Genomic DNA, 18259 nt, shown 5'->3' with positions numbered 1-18259 from the left:
GCTGGCGGATTGGAGCGGGGAGGGGGGAATCCAGCCCCTCCCCTGTCACGGCAGAGAGCCGTGACAGGATCGAGAGGTGAGCGAACGCCGGTATGTGTTCGCTCACCTCCTGATCTACTGAGCCGACCTGTGACAGTCTCATTGTCACACGTCGGCTAGAACTATGAGGTGAGTGAAAAGCACTCCCCTCAGAGTTCTCCTTTAAAATTGCATGCACCCGTGAAATTGCAAAAAACTACTATATCCAAAATTGGCCATGGGCAATGCTTTAAAAGCTTTTACTGCTCATCAATTTAGTGTTAACAGTGATTGATGGGCCTAGAATTATTGCTTGCACTCCAACGTTCACGGTGATACGTAACGTGTGGCGCAGCTGTCGTTTTTGTACATAGGCGCACCCGATGCTTGTATGTGCCTGTACATGGGTGTGGGGAACTTTAAAAACATGCAACTCATTTTTTTTAACATTTAACTTTATTGCTATCACATAGCGAGCTAACTAGCCCCCCTATGTGATAGCACAAATACAGTGACAGGTCCTCTTTATGGAAACATCAGTGGTCTATTAGACCTCTAATGTCACCTAGTGACCCCAAAGAAGCTGATGACGCAGAGATCTACTTCACTAGTTTGTTCTCCAGGTACAGCAGCCGGATAAATGGCAGGCTGAAAGCGGAAGTGATGTAATACACACCACTTTCGGGTTCAGTGATCGGACAGGAGATCAGCCCCTGGAAGCGTGCTGATCTCCCCCCGATGGAGGTACAGAGAGCAGCCATGGTTAAAAAGCCATGTCCTACTCAGTCACTGTATTACATGGTTTTGTTTCTAAACAAAGCCATATGTCATACTATCCCTGTGTGACAATATCATGTATAAGGGAATCGACCATTCATTCTTACTGTCCAGACTTCCTGTAGATAACATACATGGAATAAAAAAAAGGATTACCCCAATCTACAGGGCCGATGATGTTAGGAAGCATTGTGACTGATTCAGATCCCATTTGTGACAGGCAATCATGTGACCAGCAGACCAGGAAGAGTATTGAGAGTCTTTGCAATGCCGATAGGGCTCACGCCATGCAGGGGACACGGCTGGACTCTCCAGAAACCTAACCCAGGTAAAGCTTTTTCACATTGCACAGCTGAGCCCGTAAAGCAGATTACGCCGTTACAATATAATTTTTTTTCGCGCAAGGTCTACTTTAAAAAAAAAAAAGAACATTTATTTAAGAGCAGAAACGACTTAGCACCCTAATCTGTCATATGTATCCCATTTCCCCCAAACTATCTGCTGTGGAATTAAAGTGACATTAAATTCCATTTGCAATATGTCTCCCGCCCGCGGAAGGCATTAAGTAATATCGGGATGGATTTATTAAAGTGCCAGCCTGCTGATCCCGCTGCTGTCCCTGCAGATGCATCATTTAACCCAATCTGTGCTGGCATTCAGATGTCACGGTACAACAGGCAGGCCCTGTGGAATGTTAGGGAGGTGGCTAGGGATGTCAGTGCCGCTCCGATACCTATCCGCTGGTCCTCCCGGCCTCACGTAGGTTATGACGAAAGGTCTGGACTTGTGCCAGTCGTCTTGTGCACCCCCTGTAACGAAAAGATGATAAAATATGAATTATTCAGGATAGCGAAGGTTCAAAGCCTTGCCTTTGCTTCTACATGGGTTTCCTAATGCTATCAGTGGGAATGTACGCTGCTTGAGCACATACCATGATGGGAGTTAATCAAGCAAGCTAGCACACAATTAGAGCATTTCATACCACCATTTATTCAGCAAAGGGTACACAATGGTTAAGTTTGTGGTTTTGAGATTCCAATGCCTGCAATTCTGGCCAGTCAATTGCATGAGGTATGGAAAGTGGTCAGGGGGTGTTTTATAGGAGTTATTTTTAGCATCTCCTGATGGTTTATAAATGGTTTCCTGCACTCCCCTGTGCCAACCCTGTATTACTTTTGTATAGGATGCGAAAAGATTAGAACCTCTGAAAGGCTTTCATTGCCATCTGTGTTGCCACTGGAATGGCTGTACCTTTTGTCGCTGGGACCAGAAGAGAAAGGAAGACTTGTCTACGGGGAAACAGACAGCAATCAAAACCTGAATCAGGTTCTAACCCTTTTCTACTCTGTTCAAAATTGTTTTAAGAGTGAAGTTGCACTTCAAATAACCACTGAAAACACAGTTTATAAGCAATGTACTGGTTTTTAAAAGTTCAGCATGTATGCAACCAGTGAGGTTCTCGCTGGATTCTGGCCAACGTGAATCCCACAAAACTCGCGGAACAGCAAATTGGGACTTTTTGGACTGCTGGTTAGCATTAGCAGTGGTTCTGTTCTGCCAGAAATTATTCTTTAAAGACAGTGGTGTCACCGGGCCGGGCGTCACTCGTTGTGCATGTCATTACGTATGCACATGACATGATTACACGTGTGTAATGAAGTCACCTGCACCTCACTGCCGGCAGCCATCTAGGGGATGGTCGTGGGCAAAGAGAGGAGGGGACATTCAGCTGGAGGGATAAGGTATGCCGCCAGGTCCCCTCCTCTCTCATGCAGCTGTCATGCTCTCGGTCTATGACCGAGTGCTCGACTTATCAGAGTGAGATGACACCATCAGTCACCCTGATGGTGTCACCTGGTGTGGGCTGCATCCCCCTTGTGACGGCTCTGTTTAAAGGTGAACTCCAGGATAAGCATATATATTATCCTCATACAAGTGTCCTGTGTATTCTTCCTTAAATATTTGTGTGCTTTGTGCATTTCTTCCATATCTGTGCAGTAATCAAGTGTGAAACTTGGAGCTTCCTGTAATAAAGACCGGTCACTGCTGCTCTCTTGCCTTGTGCAGGGTGACTGGTCTTGCCTCCCGCCCCTCCTGTAATAAAGAACGGTCAGTGCTACCCTCTCGCCTTGTACAGGGTGACTGGTCTGGTTTCTGCCCCCTCCTGTAATAAAGACCGGTCACTGCTACTCTCTCGCCTTGTGCTGGGTGACCAGTCTTGCCTCCGCCTGTAGTGGGTGGAGTTTCCTGTAGTGGGTGGAGTCTGCGGGGACCCTCCTACAGCTCTGTTCTCTGTAAAGGCTATGTACAGCACAGTGATGATATAACTGCTACTTTAACAGAGTGATATCTGGGTTTGCTAAGGCAGTTGGTGAACACAAAAGTAGATTTTCCGCTTTAATATTCTCACACCAACAGGTGCCCTGTGGTTACCTCTCATGACGAAGCCGAAACTGTTGCCCTCTTTGCAGAGTGTGATCTCCAACGTCTTTGGGATGATGGCTAAAGTGTTATCCGGAGCTGAAACAACACCGAAGGGTCACTATAATACCAGCAAACATAAGACAGTGGCGGACAGACCTGTGGACATAATCCTCTGCAGATCTCTCATACTAAAGATCATTCAAATAACAGTGACAGCTTTGTCTACTGGGGGGGAAAAAAATCTTTTTGACGAATACAACATTCAACAGTAACAGGGTATAGTGATGCAATATTTCCAGGCACAGGAAACCTGCATGCCTATTGTGTGCAATTGTTTGATCATGGTAATGGTTTTGGGCCAAATTTGCGCAAAACCCCAATTATTTATATATCTAGAACAATACTAATTGGTCTAGACATATATATTTGATAAATTCCGCCAATACTCACCTCCACTCCAGCGCTGTCTCCCGAACACACTCTGCTCCATGATGCAATTCATTCTCACTTCCAGGTTGAAGGACACCCATGGTTCTTCTATTTACTTCTAGTGAGCTCAGGATGTTATGTTACGGACAAGATGAAAAGGATTTGTGATGTCAGATTACTGGAGCTGGAAATTACGTATTTATACTGGGAGATTTTAGGGAAAATATGCTTTTCCAAACATGGAGGAGCATGTGACTCACTCCCTTTCCAGGAGCATCAGTGACCATGCTGGTGTTTGGCCCAATGCTGTCACATAGAAGAGCAGAAAGAGCGCCTTCAATGAAAACACCGGAACGCCATAATTCAGATGGATTTTCACATACATTGCCAATATCATGTATAGGGCGTCCTTTGCTATCCTGTCCTTTATATACATTTAATCACACCTGTCTACCCACACTGTAAATTATTGAGATTAAAAACTATAATATGTCAGTCATAGGATCGTTGCTTACTGGTTGGCGGTAACTCGTACTCCACCTCCAGGACAACTCTCTCCCCAACGTTCTTCAGCAAACTGATTATCTCTTCGTGGCGGAGTTTTGTCAAGTTGATGCCATTCACCGACTTTATATAATCACCGATATTCAGCTGGTCACTCCTGTAAGGAAGACATTCAGAAAGCTAGTGAGTGAGACTGGAGAGGAACTCTGAGAAGGAAAGATGACATTTATCCACAGTGGCATAAGGACTACCAGAGTTCACCTTGCTGCCAAGCCCCCCGGCCTCAGATTGGATACTCGAGGTTTGCCATCTTTATCCGTGCCCCCTGAGATGGTCAGGCCCAGCGTGCTTCCTTCTTTCTTGATGAGCTCCACAATGGTGACTCCCCGAAATTCATCTGAAAAAGGGAAAAAAAAAAAGTAAACAAAGTTCTTTCGTCTTGTAGCTTCCATTCTCTTGTCTGTCAAGGTTCTCTTTTCTCCAGCTCATGGTATTGCTAGTAGGAGTTCATGACATTCAAGTAAACTGTTTGTGTAATGTCATAGCTTTTCCAAACCACTTGGCAACCAAGCCATATGTTTTGATGAGTGATAGGAACATACCCCAGCAATTAACATCTGCCTTGACATATTTCATTGAGATTGGATTGGGGTGTCTGAACTGCCTGCAAGGATATAAATGCCGAGATATGTCCCTGCCATGTATTAGAACTAAAGAAGTGGCTTGGAGAAGATGAAGTCCAGTTGAAGGTGACCATCTACTAGTAGCTACTGTCCTCTTTCCCCATCGTCTCAGGAGAATACTAGTTCCATTCCTACCCAAGTCTCCTTCAGCCTAACCTCACAGCAACTAAGAACTAAAAAAAGCAAGATGGGGATAGGGTACGGAATAAAATGGATAGAAAAGGGGGAGGACAAAGAGAGACTGGAGCAGCTGTGAGCAAGAGGTTGGGAAGCATGGTGGTCTGTAAGGCCTGGTCCACGCCTGGGCGTTTTACAGTGCGTTCCTACGCGCTGTAAAACGCTCAACATGTGAAAACCAATGATTGCCTATGGGCATGGTTCCCACCTGGGCACTTTACAGCGCCAAGAAATGCGCTGCAAAACGCACTACGCCCAAAGAAGTACAGAAGCTTCTTTGGGGCGTATTTGTCACGCTTTCCATTAGGATACAGCGGGATAGCCCTCTGAAACGCGCGTTTCTTTTACCGCAAACAGTAGAAAGGTATCATGGCACAATCACAAACCAGCATGTAAAACAACTTGTCTCACCACTAAGGTTAATAACAGAGGTTTGGATACACGTCTTCTGCAGAAAATGTGAAAGCCGCACAGCCGCGCCAAGGCACCTCTTATAGTGCGGTCCTAACTCTAAACTATGAGAGTTAGGACCTCATAGTTTAGAGTTAGGACCGCACTATAAGAGGTGCCTTGGTGCGGCTGTGCGGCTTTCACATTTTCTGCAGAAGACGTGTATCCAAACCTCTGTTATTAACCTTAGTGGTGAGACAAGTTGTTTTACATGCTGGCTTGTGAGTGTGCCATGATAACTTTCTACTGTTTAAAGCCCATTTCGTGTGCACCTTACTGTATAACTGGTGACAAATTGTTGAGTGCGTTTGTCATTTCTTTTACCGCAAATCGCGGTAAAAACGCGCTGCAAACTAGCATATTCCGGGCGCCTAGGTGTGAACCCAGCCTAAGGGATTAAAGCCAAAATGTATCTTTTCTTGATTTGGATGGAGCATGGAAGGCTTTTATAAAATAGAGTGGAAATCTTCCAAAGGATACATTTGTGGCAGTGAAGGCTAACAGGGTTATTCACACAAGGGTGAAGAGTGTGTAGAAGAAAGGAGAAGGAAACAATCTAGGACAACATAGCTGAACTGGAAAGTGAGCTGAATGGGAGAATGTTTCCAAATTAGCGATGTTGTCCTAGATTGTTCACTTCTCCTGCCTTCTACACACTCTTCACCCTTTAAGAGACCATTTCCCCCACCTTAAAAAGATTTCTTCTCACATCCTGTTCTATCTACAAGACAGGAAGTGATGAAAAATGCTCCCAATAGGACACAAAAAAAAAATTCATGATAGGATTTAACCCTTTCCTACTTTCCTAGCCAAAACTAAGAAGATAAGGTTTGGGTTTTGGATATGCAGTATTTTAAGCTCTGTACTGTTTCTTGCAGAAGGCGTCTCTGTTGGCCGGGGGTGCTTGTTAAAGGGAGAATTTACAACCTGTTGGAAAATCTCCCTTCAAGTGAGCCTGATACTTGCCGACACATCCCCATTGGTCATTTGCCGGAGGATACCTACCTATGGCCAGCTTAAATTATGTAAATGACCATTAACAATATAATACATGAACCAAGCAATTTATTAGAAAAACCTCTATACCCGCTCATTCATGCAATTAGCCAAATATGTGGCCACAATTCATATCATCATGCAGATACAGGAACTTTCATAAATATGTTCACATCAAAACAACAAAATAGGAACCACCAAAGGAAGCACCACATCAAACACCAAAATAGGAACCACCAAAGGAAGCACCACATCAAACACCAAAATAGGAACCACCAAAAGGAAGCACCACATCAAACACCAAAATAGGAAAAATCCCTGATTATGACCGTGACAAGAACGCTGGTTCTACATGGGCTGGTTTTAGTACTTCTGTAGCTGCTGTTCTCCTGGGATTTTAGTGCACAGTAGTTTACCCAAAATGGTACAAAAAAGGTTAAAAAAAAAAAAAAAATGTTTGGAAAAGGAAACTCCTTGTTGATGAGTTAGGACAGAGGAGGAGAATGGGCAGTCTACTTCGGGACAGAAAGGGTATGGTAACCTGGATAACCACAAACCGGGAAAAAAAGCATCTCAGAATGTTCAACATGTTGACCTTGGAGGTGGATGGGCTACAACAGCAGAAGACCACATTGGCTTCCACTTATACTAGCCAACAAGAGAAAGCTGAGGCTGCAGATAGCACAGGGCCACAAAAACTGGACAGTTCAAGACTAATTAATAAAGCCTGGTCTGCTGAATCTTGAATTTCGCTGAAGCCTACAGGTTATAGGATGGTCACCAGACCTGAATCGTACTATAGAACATATGGAATGTGGTAAAACGGGCAGGGACGGATTTACTCTCTCTGCTGCCAGGTTAATGGCAGACCTGCAGGCTGCATACAAGTGATCTTGGTGACATTGCCGGGATCACTTGTACAAAACAAGCGGTGGCTTCCCCACTGTACATATAACCCTGTTTGCTGAAAGCAAGGCTAAATGTAGAAAACAACTACCCACCCGGCGCCCGGAACTGCATGTCCCAGGTATCGGGAGATAGGAATTCCACACCCCTGCTGCCCCTCTACTCCCTGCTGCCCTGAGGCCGGGCCTTGGTTGGCCTTGTGGGAAATCCAGCCCTGAGAACGGGAGATTCGCAGTATGAATGTGCAGCTGACCAATCTGCAGAAATTGTGTAAGTCAATTCACGGACCAGAATCTCAAAGACATGTTGTGGGACGTGGAATTCATGGCACGAAGAATGGAGGTTTTAGGAGCATAGAGAAGCCTACCCAGCATTAGAATAGTGTTCCGAATACTTGTCTTGGTGAGTGTATAGTCATAAATAAAGCTTGCCATAAGACCGCGGAGAATAAAAAAGGCAGCAACTAGCGAAAGCCGCCTTCCTCTGCTCCACAGCACACCTCCTATGAGCGATAGTCGAGCGTCTTGTCAGGCTCTGAAAGGGTTACGTACATTCACAGTTCTGATCCGATCCCTCATGGATGACTGACTGCTCTGCGGGGATTCGTGTCCTATCAATCTGCCCCACCGCTGTGCGAATTACCAGCTGCCCAGGCCCGGCTCCTCACACACACATCTTGATATGACTGCAGATGGCACCTTGCAGGGATATTAATGCTCTCTTGCTGGGGTTTAATTTCTGGGCTGACAAAAATTTAAATTGTAGTTATGGAGACTTGCTGCTCTGAGGCGACCTCCCCGGATTTCGGATTACCCGGAGGAGCTAACAAACCACACGCTGCAGAGCAACAATAGAGGCCATGTATGGCCCCGCTGGACCAGCGATGTACCTCCTGTTATTAAGGCGCGTATCTGACATCCAATCATCGGGCCGAGCTTTACTCCCGACTGTCTCTGGATAAAAGAAGGAAATTGGCCACATCTAAAAGACGTTAACCGCATACATACCAAAGAGTTCTGTCATTTCAGATTATTCATGGGGGACCCAACTCTTCCTTGGCTTGCCTGAGGAGCAGAGTTTAGCAGCAACCACAGTAGAAGCATAAGTGGGTGTATATATTATGGTAGAGCTGTTTAAATCAACCCAGTAACATTTTTAAGAGAACCTGTCACTTTACTCATTGAGGTTCTTGATAGGCCAACAACCCCCCACCCGAAATACCTCCGCCACTGCTCCATTCATCTGCTGGGGAACTGACAAATACCTGGTATTTCCTGATATGAGGGAGTATGTGACCTTCTCCCCTCCTTCCCAAGATGCCACCAATCACCAGGCCCATAATCTGACATGGAAAGGAAGGGAAAAGGTAAGAAACTCGTCTCATCCCCAATACTGACCAACCTATAGCACACACATGGTTTGGACTCAGGTGACCAGAGCTCCCATGGTGCTTCAGAGGCGGACGCCACACTTTGCATGACCTCCTGATGAGGAACTCTCCTGGAACTGGGTTTTCTTTGGTTCTGCATTCTCCTCTCCCTCCTAAGATGTCTCTATTCACCAGGCCCATAAACTGACTTGTAAAGGAGGGGAGAAGGTAAGTAACTAATGTCATCCCCAATATTGACCAACCTATAGCACACACAGGGTTTGGATTTAGGTGACCAGAGCTCCCCTGGTGCTTCAGAGGAGGGAGATCTTTAGACGCCACACTTTCCATGACCTCCTGATGAGGAACTCTCCTGGAACTGGGTTCTCTTCGGTTCTGCATTCTCCCCTCCCACCTAAGATGTCACCAATAACCAGGCCCATAAACTGACTTGTAAAGGAGGGGAGAAGGTAAGTAACGTGTCATCCCCAATACTGACCAACCTATAGCACACACCAGGTTTGTACTCAGGTGACCAGAGCTCCTATGGTGCTTCAGAGGAGGAAGATCTTTAGACGCCACACTTTCCATGACCTCCTGATGGGGAACTCTCCTGGAACTGGGTTCTCTTTGGTTCTGCATTCTTTGAATAGTAGAAAACTTCACATACCCCCGTGGTGTGAATGGGCCCCAAGACAATGGTCACCCAGGTCCCCCATTCTAAGAGTTCTTCTCAGTTCCTGTTCTGGTGACAACTGCAAAGCTTTGGATTTCCCACCACATTTTGCCACAGTGACATGCTCACCAGGACCAACAGAGAAGGTGAAGTCTCCCAACGGTGTCACAGCCAACAATAAACAGTCAAAGTTCTATGATGGCGGGTCATGGAGCGTCACTTTGCCTTGCAGGCAATCACAAAATCGGCCAATCAGCTTTAAGCAGCTTGGTGGTCTTACCATGTCAGGTGATCCCTGATTGGCCACATTGTGATACAAGGGAAGAAATGTTAAGACTTCATCATCTTCTTACCTGGAATACTCTGACGCCGGGACACCAAAGCAACATCGTTGCCCGTCGGATCTTTGCTGCCTTTCGAATACGGGCCGTCGTCTAGAAAAAAACAAAAGAGGACAATAAAAGGACTGAGGACTAGAGAAGTGACAGGGTGGAAATCTGACGCACACCTTCTAAAGCATTGCAGTTCCTGAAAGCAATGCGTTCCTTCATGCTGATGTAACTACGACCGGTCTATGTTTTCATGTTTTATAGACCTATATATCTGTATACACACCGACTTCTCTGATTAGTATTGCAGCACAGTGGCTGTGCTTTACAGCTCCTCATAATTCAGTACAAGCCTGGGGCTGCTCATAGACTTTAGATGGTGTCAGACATGAAGGTAACATTCTCAGCCCGACTCCACCGCCTCACCCTCAGCCTGACGCCACAGCCTCCCCCTCAGCCTGACGCCACAGCCTCCCCCTCAGCCTGACGCCACAGCCTCACGCCACCGCCTCCTCCTCAGCCTGACGCCACCGCCTCCCCTCAGCCTGACGCCACTGCCTCCCCCTCAGCCTGACGCCATCCCTCAGGCAACATCTCTTTGGTTCATAGGGGGAGGGCGGCAGGTGCACAGCTGCCCACTTTCCAGCCAGAGCGTCCCAGGTTGCCAAAAGCTGGGCGGGGAAATGCAGAGCCCTTACACATCTCCCCGCCCATCTCATAGCGGCATCACTCTCCACCAAACTCCAACGGCCCCCTTCCCCCCCACCACCACCTCAAATGCTAGGGACACCCCTGCTCTTGCTGCTCCCAAACAGGCTGCTTAAGGTCCCATCACTGTCAAACTTTTACTGAACTCCCTTCACCCTTTAAAGTGGCTTACTCTACAGTTAATTTTCTTGCAGCACCCCTTTTCAATGCCTTACCCTGCAGTTGATTTCCTCGCAGCACCCCTTTTATGTGCCTTAAACTGCAGTTGACTTTCTAGCAGCAACCCTTTTAAATGGCTTGTTCTACAGCTGAGTTTCCTATGGCAGCCTATTCTGTAGTTGACTTTCCTGCACCCCCTCTTTTAGAGGGCTTATCCTGTAACTGACGCTACTGAAGCATCTCTTTTGTATGGCTTATTCTGTAGATGACTTACTTGCAGCAGCGGATTAAAAAAAAAAAAAGCTGCCTGACACAAAGATACCCAAACAGAGGAAGCATCTACAAACCCGTGCAAGAAAGAATATTCTAAAGTAGTGCTAGAAGGGCAGGCAAGTATTGAAATTACAATTCTACATTTCTTCACAATGAATATGCCAAATAGCTTCTCGTTCATGTTCCCAGGTGTGGCCAGGTGCTAACTGATAAGCTGATTGACACTCATCAGTGGCAATGCTGATAGCCACACCCCCCTGCAACATCTCCTCCCACTGTGGCGGAAGCAGGCACAGCCTACATCAGGGTGACAACTCTGCTCTGAATTCAGAAGCAGAGCAGCATTGTTGTCACCCCATCACAGGAAGCTGCATTAGGTGACTTCACTGGCAGGATCAACAGGTCTTTCTGGGACTTTGTAGGGGAACTGAGAGAAAATTAAGTGCAGTCGGGACTTAAAATTTAAACGCTGGAGCACATTTTTTTAAAGCGCCGTCATTTCGTCCCTGAACCGCAAAGTTTTGACATATTGTACACAGGCTGTAGGTCTGATGTGAAATATTTTTTTTTTCTATCTGTCACCAGATAAGAGACTTCAAGGACAGCGCCAGTCCAAGACAGCGAAACATCGCCGCAAATAACATTTCCCATCAACCGTTCCCGGAGATTGAAATCACAAGTGAGACGAGGCTGCGAACGGCGCGGCAGAGAAGACACGAAGACGCAGGAGAGGAGATAGGAAAGGACGACTCGGAGACGCTGCGTGTGTGTGCGTCGTGTACAGTACCCCCATACCGTACCCCATACTATACCTCATACAGTACCCCATACTATACCCTATACCATACCCCATACTATACCCCCATACCATACCCCATACCATACCCTATACTATACCTCATACAGTACCCCATACCATACACCATACCGTACCCCATTCCACACCCCCATACTATACCCCATACTACACCCCCATACTACACCCCAATACTACACCATATCATAACACAAACTCTGTATTTACTTCATATTAATATGCAGCAATCAAAAGCAAATTAAGACAAATAGGCACACGAACTTTTCCAGGATAATACATGCCGCAGGTCAGCAGAACAGTGAGTACACAGGTTTTTTTTTCTGATTAGATAAGAGTTCTGATTAATTGAATACCGGATAACAGAGAGTTTAATGTATCATCAATTTACTTGTGTATAAAATCATTTTATATTATAAAATTATTATCTATATTTTAGTATAAAAGAATTTTATACTAAATTACAGTAAACTCCCCCCGTTATCCGGCATGCACTGGGATTGGTAGATTCCGGATAAATGTAGTTTCTGGGTGTTCAAGAGTTACTATTAAAAATAGGTCTAACTAATGCCAAACCCCCATACCATACACCATACTATACCCCAAACCATACCATACCCCATACAGTACCCCATACCATACCCCATACCGTACCCCATACCATACCCCATACTATACCTCATACAGTACCCCATACCATACCCCATACAGTACCCCATACTATACCCCATACCATACCCCCTCTCTCATTTTCTCACTCTCTCTAATTCTCCATCATCCATCGATCTATATATTAGGGGTGGACAAATTAACAAATTATCACCACTGGGAGAGGATTGCGATATCTCTCATTGATAAATCTGAGGACAGACAATGATTTCCTCCCGGGAGAACTTGGCCCCGCTGCAGCCAGCACAATACTTTCTACATATGAATCCCATATTTGTAACATTAGATTGTTGTTATTTGCAGCTCGGTGTGCGGAATGTTGTCCAAGCAATGCGAAATACCAGGGCGCCGTCTTCCCGCAGCCAATCCTCAGCATCCTTCTGGGTCTTTAAATAGGCCGATGAAACAAAGTTTCATTTCAGCACTCCGTACTATAAAAGCTGTGGCATTACAACCATGCCGCCGATCCCTCGCCCTGCCTTCCCTCTGATCTAAATGTGTCCTTGTGGACCGGCAGCATGGAAGAGATTCGCATTCGTTGTAGGGAATTATCACCTCGCTGATTACATCGACGGAGGTGCCTAACATTGCAGAGCGTCATCACATCTCAAGACCAATGTGTACATGGACATCCTATCCCAGGGGGATTCCTTCCATGTGTTACCCATTTTGTATGACAAATAAAATGGTTAAAATCTTCAGTTTTGTTCTTCCATCTGTGTCCCATTCACTTCCTGTTGGGTAGACAACCGTAGAGGAAATGTCCGCAGACAGTTGTCACTGAGTAGGTGCCAATTGGAAGACTTCCCCTCTATTTCTGTTTTGGTGACAACTCAAATTTTTCGATTCCTCCCCACTTCCAGCCCCGGTGACAAAGGTTGCCAGAACTAATAGGGGGAGCAAATTTTGCAGCAATAAAAACCTACCAAGGCACCGAACCCCATCCACTTTGGCTCTAGATACATTTTAAAGCCAAACTCCGGCCTTCCCTTCAGTCTTGCACAGTTGTACCGGCTCCTCTTCTGGACTGAAATGGCTTTCTCTGATTTCACTGCACACTGGGAGCTTCTCACAATGTGCATTAGAAGTTGCGGCAAGTCAGATAGAGCTCCGCCTCATTTCCTGGCTGGAGGATGTCTAGCATCAGCTAGATCTTTCCTCCCCAGTCTGACTCTCCCTGTCCTGCCCACTTTCATTCATTGGATTTCAGTTATTTCAATCATGGAGGCTCAGCATCACATGTGGGCTTTAGCTAGGGTACTCTGCATGCAAATCCAGCCTGCTTAGGAACACCCACTCATTTCACGCCAACACTCACCCATCAAGGTATTTCGATATTTGTAGAACTGGCCCCTCCTACCAGCCATGATCTGCCTGCATTGCTTAGAGAAGCAAAGAGACCTGACATCATTGGGTCTAAAATATTACAAAAATGTATTAATCTCATTTGCATGTTGATGATGGGGTGGGGGGGCGGGCGGTGCGGTTGGAGGAACCAGGCAAGGCAAAATATAATGCCAATTTATAAGCATGCCGGACACAGATTTCCCAAATCTACTATAATACAAGATTCACTGTTCCTCAGTTTGACAGAAAGCAATTTCCCCGGAAGACAAAAAAACAACTAAATTTAAACCCAAAAGACGTAAACGGCGTAACAAATATAGGGATGAGTCACACATCCGGAAATAGTTAAATTTCTTGCAGCTGGTTGAATCCAGTACGTTATATATATATCCACACCAATATATGCAAATCTTAAATTGCTGCTTAGAGGGCGAGATTATCCCAGTACCTACTTAAGAGCTGATGGACTAACAGGGGCAAGAGAAGCGAAGAGCATCAAAGATTTATAAAAAGGCGCAGTGCCGCAGTAACCCCTGGTCGCGGAGCAGAAATGGCGTGAGCAGGGCCGGATTTCCCACAAGGCCAACCAAGGCCCGGCCTCGGGGCAGCAGGGAGTAGAGGGGCAGCAGGGGTGTGGAATTCCTATCTCCCGATGCCAGGGACATGCAGTTCCGGGCGGGTAGTTGTTTTCTACATTAGGCCTGCTTTGGGCAAGAAAAGCTAAATGTACAGTGGGGAAGCCGCCACTTGTTATGTACAAGTGGTCTCGGCAATGTTACTGAGAGCACTTGTATGCAGCCTGCAGGTCTGCCATTCTCCATGGGGGTTGGCGGGTAGGGGGGCGCATCGAGGAACCTGGCCTTGGGGCAGCAGAGATAGTAAATACAGCCCTGTGCGTGAGCGGCAAGCGCTGGCCAGTGACGGCTTGCTCACCTGTCCAGCAAGGGAGAACCCGTGCAACCAGTTTTGCTAGCGTGATAAGCCCCCCCAACCAGGGCCAGATTTCCCACAAGGCCACCAAGGCCCGGCCTAGGGACAGCAGCGAGTAGAGAATCAGCAGGGGTATGGAATTCCTGTCGCTCGACGCCCGGGACATGCAGTTCTAGGCACTGGGCTGGTAGTTCTTTTCTACATTTAGCCCTGCTTCGGGCAAGCAGGGCTAAATGTAGAGCAGTGAAGCCATTGCCCGCTTTGTACAAGTGATGTCGCCGAGATCACTTGTATGCAGCCTGCACCCCCCCCATCTGGTTGCCCTTCTCCATTAAGATGGTGGGGAGGGGGGTGCATTGAGGAACCTGGCCTTGGGACAGCACAGAGTAAATCCGGTCCTGCCCCCAACTAATATGACTGACGGAATCTGCTCCCTCACTGTCCAATCAGCAGGCTGGGGGCAGGTTGGTGACCAAGCTGTATTGCTTACCTGCTGGGGAGAAAAGTAAAGTTGTCTGTATCACAAGATTGGCTGTAAAGAGATGCAAATAGTTTGATAGGAAAAATAGGAACCATCTGCGTAATTAACAGCTTGCCTGGAGTTCAGCTTTAAAGACCTGGCACAATACTTGTGAGGTTCTTATTGACGGGCATTAAGACTAAAAGGTCCACCTCTGTTGAAGATTCACATTTATAATGTGTTCCGCCCTCTGCAGCACTGCAATTACAGTCGTTCAATAATGTCATGTTTCCCTCGTCGTGACAGGGATATCAGGCCAAGGTCTCGGCACCGAGCGATGTGCTACAGATAATACGCGGGAAGGCCGCGCTAATAAAGGTTTGCATAGCAACCCAAGCTACTGGCATCAATCAGCGCCGGTCTAATTGCCCATTAAACCTTAACCCTTTGGCTCTTCTAATGGTTTTCTCTGCGGAAAGCTTAAAAGGTCATCAAATTCACTCTGTTCGTTGGAGAGGAAAACTCGAAGAAAGTGGCTTGGAAGAGAAGAAAATATTCACAAGCTGCACAGGGCTACAGCTGGTCTATATACCGACCATAGACGTTCATCAACCGACCATAGACGTTCAGTCAACCGACCATAGACGTTCAGTCAACCGACCATAGACTTTAGTCAACCGACCAGAAGACATTCACCTAACATCTATGGAGCACCTGCAGAAACCACTGGACAGCTTCAACGGAAGCCATAGCCATCAGGCAGGTTAAAAACCTTTGTTATTGTTTGCCCTGATAAAATGGGGGTGCTGCAGCTCTCCTCCCCTCTGCCTGAAAACAAATGGTTCCATCATCTCTGGGGATTGCGCAACTGTAGCCCAGTTCTGCTTATTATGAGGGTGCAATAACTGAAACCTGGGACCTCTTGTGTGACCAAATGAAAGGCACCCTAGTAGTAGACTGGGAGGGGCCTAAATGAAGTCCAGTTATGTTTAATTCTGAATGGGCGGTGCTCAGAATCTGGGACCCCATGTGCAATCAAATGAAAGGCATCAAAATTGTGGCCTTGAGAGTGGCCTAATTGTAGACCAGCTGTCCCCATTCCAAATGGAATGGACGGTGATCATCACTCTAGGGCCTCCTGGCTCAAAAGTTCAGAAGATGAGGACAAAAACTACTAAAAGAATTTAGCACCAAAAAAGTAGACTGGGAGGAGTCTAACCGTAGGCCAGTTCTGCTTATTCTGAATGGGCAGTACTCAGAACCTGGGATCCCTTGTGTGATCAAATGAAAAGCATCAAAGATGTGGCCTGAGAGGAGCCTAATTGTAGACCAGCTCTCCCCATTCTATATGGAATGGACTCTGATCACTCTAGGGCCTTCTGGCTTAGAAGTTCAGAAGATGAGGACAGGAGCTACAAAAAGTATTTAGCACAAAAAAAAGTGCACTGGGAGGGGCCAAACTGTAGACCAGCTCTCCCCATTCTAAATAGAATGGACGGAGATCACTCCAGACGTTCAGAAGATGAGGACAGGAGGTACCAAAGAATTGTAGATAGCAGGGTAGCCAGGTGTAGAGGATGAAGGCCAGGATGAGGTTGGGCTGTGTAGGAGCTTTTTGTGTTTTGCATTTGTTGAAATGTTGGACTGTAGTCTACCTTTACTTCAGAAGGGTCAATGATCCTTGTAACTCTAAAATCACTGTAAGGAATGTCTGAAATATTTTAAGCATAATATGGCTTTCATCTCAGATCAGGAGCCGATGTAGGCAACTAGAACACATCTATTCAATAACTCCACCAGAATCTGACTGGAGACAAAATCCAGACCCAGGCTGATGGATGGCTGGTGAGGACCCTGGCAATGGTAGATCCAATAAACACACACACATGTACAGAGCTTGATGTGGGGAGGAAACTACAGAGGGGTCCCCCTCCCTATACATTTATAGAGGGAAACATCCACCCAGAGGTCAGGAATGTCTATACATAAAGTGTGAAAGCTTCTCAGTGTTTATAGAACTCCTTTCTAAGTTTATAGAAGGAAGAATCCCATCAACACCAAACCCACACAAGGAATTCTCTACCCATTAAATAACCTCTGCTTACTCTGCAAAGTATATAGAACCAATGGTATCAGTCATAGCAGCAACGGGTTATCTCAGCGGTTCACACCATTATAACTGATTATTCTAATTTACAGAGCTCTTTCACATTTCTCAGCGTCTTAAAATAGATCTAAAGCCAATCATTAACCCTCATATATGTTAATGTAATTTCGAAAGCTGTTTTGAATCTTGTTGAAATCTTCAGCTTTCATTAATATAGTCCCTGGTGATCCAGCAGCAAGGTCCTTGTTCTTTATAACTTTCCGGTATAATGAGAGTTCGGTCTTACAAATGCTTTAGCAAAGTTGATGTCACCCAGTTAGAGCTTCACTCACATGGGTATAATGGACAGGTGCTTGCTTCGTGTTAATAAAGCTTTCCAAAGCAAATGCCTGTAGCAAATAGTCTAGAACAGCGTCTTTCCACCAGGGTGGGGTGTCTCATGGCTTTGTCAGGGGGTGCCTTTAATTTTTTGGGAATGGCTGGCTCGCCTGCACCATGTAAATACATGAAGCAAATCAGGGGTGGAAGATGTTACATTCCCGAGCATCCAGAAGAGAATAGGAGTCCACCTCCGTCTACACCTGCTCCTATGTGAACGGGAGGGGGGACTGCGATGTGAACGGGAGGGGGGACTGTGATGTGAACCACACTTTGCTTTTTACATTTTTAGACTGGGGTACATGGAGATTTTGCATACTTTTATAGGGTGCCGCAACAAAACAAAAAAAAAGGGTTGAGAAATGCTGGTCTGTACACAGCACTTTTGCATCACTTCATGTTCAGTCTGATTGTAAAGTTTGGCAGAACCCTCCATTCAAATCAATGGAAATGCTCTTCAAACACATTCTAAGCATTCCAAAGGCGTTTGCAGAGGCTCGGCCCTTGTTTTGCTCCCCTTTTGTTATGAAATAAGTTGTAATGGAGGTAAATTGCATCCATGATTCTTTATTCCAAGGTCTAGGCAGCAGACACTTTGGCTTCTGACTTTATGTATTAATGCAAATAACAAAACAAAGTGTCACAGATATAATTATTGGTAGTGCTTAGAAGTGGG

General features: G+C 46.1%; 1 protein-coding gene across 3 annotated transcripts in view; it reads right to left on the bottom strand.

Annotated features, from left to right (window-relative positions):
• The window catches only part of GRIP2 (glutamate receptor interacting protein 2), a 131839-nt gene that overhangs the window by 44364 nt on the left and 69216 nt on the right, over positions 1-18259 (bottom strand). For all 3 annotated transcript variants that reach the window (XM_018567247.1, XM_018567249.1, XM_018567248.1), the window contains exons 2-6: positions 9763-9843; positions 4414-4549; positions 4164-4309; positions 3229-3315; positions 1529-1604 (exon numbers count right to left, since the gene is read on the bottom strand). In XM_018567247.1, the coding sequence (XP_018422749.1) occupies positions 1529-1604; positions 3229-3315; positions 4164-4309; positions 4414-4549; positions 9763-9843 (526 nt within the window). The remainder of the gene's footprint in view (positions 1-1528; positions 1605-3228; positions 3316-4163; positions 4310-4413; positions 4550-9762; positions 9844-18259) is intronic.

Source organism: Nanorana parkeri, unplaced genomic scaffold, assembly GCF_000935625.1.
Source record: "Nanorana parkeri isolate BGI_ZX_2015 unplaced genomic scaffold, ASM93562v1 scaffold1025, whole genome shotgun sequence".
Taxonomy (NCBI): Eukaryota; Metazoa; Chordata; class Amphibia; order Anura; family Dicroglossidae; genus Nanorana; species Nanorana parkeri.
Note: the sequence above shows the minus strand (reverse complement) of the source record. Positions and strands in the feature narration are given on the sequence as shown.